We start from the raw sequence: 2,957 nt of genomic DNA on the forward strand, positions 1-2,957 counted from the left end.
GTTTGGCAAGTGGCAGTTTTTCTCAGTTTTCTTTGGTTTGCATCGACTATTACGTTGTTGTATGCATATTCAGCTACACTTAGGGATCAGCTTGTACTAATAGGCACCGTATGCATTCAGCCTTGCACGAGCATGTTCTCCTAGATGATATGATCTGTAGTAGAGTTATCTCTTGTAATCAATCAAAGAACGAGATAGTTAACACATGGTACTGAAGGTCGAAGTTTGCAGCTCGTGTACGTGTACGTCCGCCGCATCACAGGCGTTGATGGCCAGAAGTTGGACACAAGAGAGACCAAGCAGCCAGCACTTTCTCGGTTTTAAAAGAAGAGGTTAGGGCCTCTTTTTTATATACAACAAAAATACCACAGTTTTAGAGATACCACGGTTTGTTGAACTGCAGTACTTTTTTCATCCAAACGACTCAAAGTATTAAATACCAAAGTTTTTTCCAGAAACCACAGTATTCCAGAAAACCACAAAAATACTTTGGCTTCCAAACGCACCCTTAATTTTTTTAAAAAGCCCGTAGCAACTCACGGGCATTCTAGTATCTCTAGTCTATCTGTGATAATCGTGAGAGGGAAGACCAGTAACGTTATATAACACTATAACAACACTAACTCAAACAACACCAGACTGAAACTGAGGCGGTCGTGGATCCTATCATACTCTTAGAAACCAAAGGCACCAGCTGGCCCTCCTCTATAACTGGTCTCTTCCAAGCACGAGTACAAGACAGTGAGGGCGAACATGATCCCGGTGCCAGAGCCGACCACGCCAGCAAGGTCTGCCAGAAGCGTAAGTGCACCAATGCAGAGTCCTACAAGAAACGCTGCCTTGCCTACATAGCACCTCCATAGCTGCAGAGGAACAGAGTCCGGCTGGGCGACTGTTACATTTCGTCGCTCCTGTAGGAACACAAGAGCGACAAGTAAGATTACTAGTAAGTACTCCCTCCGTCCCATAATATAAGAACGTTTTCTAGCTAGTGCTACTACTGAGAGATAGATGCATGCTCTCCGGTCTCCTGGTAATTTTAGATTCACTTACCCCAAGCAACCTGCCAACGCACTGAAAAGGGAAAATGACGTAAGGCCACACCCCAGAAGCTGCCACAGCGCATAAACCAGTGTGAGGAATGGGTGTCTTCCTACTTCAGCCAAGCTTCAATTCCAGGAGGAAACATTTTACATGTCAGTAAAACTTTCAATTCAAAAGTATCAATGGATAGTCTACTAGTTCCGACTATTTTTCTATCTCATCGCCCACAATGCTTTCTTTTAGAAAAAGTGAATATGGGTGCATACTAACGTTGGTGGTGTAGTAACGTAGTAGGCTAAGCCACTGACTGGAACTGCTTGCCCAAAATATCTGGATTTCTTCCATTTGCCCAGCAAAATGACCACCTTGTTCTTTTCACCAAACTTCACGTACAGCAACTGCATAATAGTATTCCAAAAGGACATAAAGCATATTACTTTTTTTGGCATTTTCACCAAATTTACTCGGTATGAAACAAAAGCATAATGTGATAATAATAATAATAATAATAATAATAATAATAATAGTAATAATAGTAATAGTAATAGTAATAATAATAATAATAATAATAATAGTAGTAGTAATAGTAGTAGTAGTAGTATATATACTTTCCTTTTTGGCATTTCTCAAATTCAATGCTCCCTCAGGTTTTTAAGTAAGGGCGTCAGGATACATTTTTAGATAAAAAATGAACTGAAAGTGTTGTCCTAATGTCATCAATTAAAAACCAGAGTGAGAACAATATATTGACGCCACAAGCTTTAGTAAAAAAATACTGCATTAAAAATATTTTTTGGAAACAAATAGAGCTGATCCATGGCAAATATTCCATGTGCATGTGCGTCATGCAATCATATGCAAAAAAATCACATATTAATAGTTTTGGCAACTGAGAGTATTCTACAGTGATGTGGCTGGTACCTCTGAGATGATGTATAGGAATATGGCCATTACATCCTGGAAGAGTAGGGGTGCAAAGGACAGGTAGGAAAGCTTGATGGCATAGTTCATTTGCATACTAGGCACCTCACTGGATCTCAGTGGCAACATGGCATGGAAGCCTTGCAGGCTGAGGACGAGTAGAAAGAAGGCGCACGTGGAAAGCACACTAGCCATCTCCGGGAGGTCTCGACATCCGTACACCTTATGCATCGAAGACAATTTGTAGTTTCCATTACCAACGAATCGATGAATAAGGGAGGAAGTGAGAGCTTCCCCATGTTGATCACCATGCTGCCCACCGTATAGCTTTATGATACAGGGGCTAAAAGCTTTCCAGAAAATACTTGTACTGCACAAATGAAACATATGGCCCATTAACTTTGAGTTAATATAACTACAGGACATGTATGTATTATTGCTTAGGCTAATTCACTTACTCCTTCCGTCCGCGAATAAGTGTACATCTAGCTTTTGTCTTAAGTCAAAGTTTTAATACTTTGACCAAATTTCTAGGAAAGAGTAAAAGCATTTATGGCACCAAATTAGTATCACTAGATTCGTTTTGAAATGTACTTTCATAATATATCAATTTGATGTCATATATGTTACTACTATTTTTTATAAAGTTGGTCAAAATTTTAAAACTTTGACTTAGAACAAAAGCTAGATGTACACTTATTCGCGGACGGAGGGAGTAATTGCTTATCAAGACCAGATCTTGCTGGAGAGATGGAGTCGTGACAGTATGACTCCAACCGTCAAGGTTTAAATCGCAATGCCTAAGGTTTAAACCACTACCATCAAGCATTGTTTTCCAGTTGAATCAATTTGACAGGAAAAGCATATAGTCTGCCAGTGCCAGTGCATTCAGTGCTAATATTTGTAGACCCTTCAAAAGGGAAAATGAAACATAGCTGACTAGTTGTTATTGTGCCAGGGTCAATCAGTTAAACTTTCATTTAAACACCTTT

General features: G+C 39.6%; 1 protein-coding gene across 2 annotated transcripts in view; it reads right to left on the reverse strand.

Annotated features, from left to right (window-relative positions):
* Window positions 1-388: 388 nt before the first annotated feature.
* Window positions 389-2,957, reverse strand: part of LOC123092323 (protein transport protein Sec61 subunit alpha) — a 4,611-nt gene continuing 2,042 nt past the window's right edge. For both annotated transcript variants that reach the window (XM_044514066.1, XM_044514067.1), the window contains 4 exons: window positions 1,966-2,335; window positions 1,315-1,442; window positions 1,054-1,167; window positions 389-911 (listed from right to left, as the gene is read on the reverse strand). In XM_044514066.1, coding sequence (XP_044370001.1) covers window positions 896-911; window positions 1,054-1,167; window positions 1,315-1,442; window positions 1,966-2,335 — 628 coding nt within the window. In that variant the 3' untranslated portion in view covers window positions 389-895. The remainder of the gene's footprint in view (window positions 912-1,053; window positions 1,168-1,314; window positions 1,443-1,965; window positions 2,336-2,957) is intronic.

This window comes from Triticum aestivum, chromosome 4B, assembly GCF_018294505.1.
Source record: "Triticum aestivum cultivar Chinese Spring chromosome 4B, IWGSC CS RefSeq v2.1, whole genome shotgun sequence".
NCBI lineage: Eukaryota > Viridiplantae > Streptophyta > Magnoliopsida > Poales > Poaceae > Triticum > Triticum aestivum.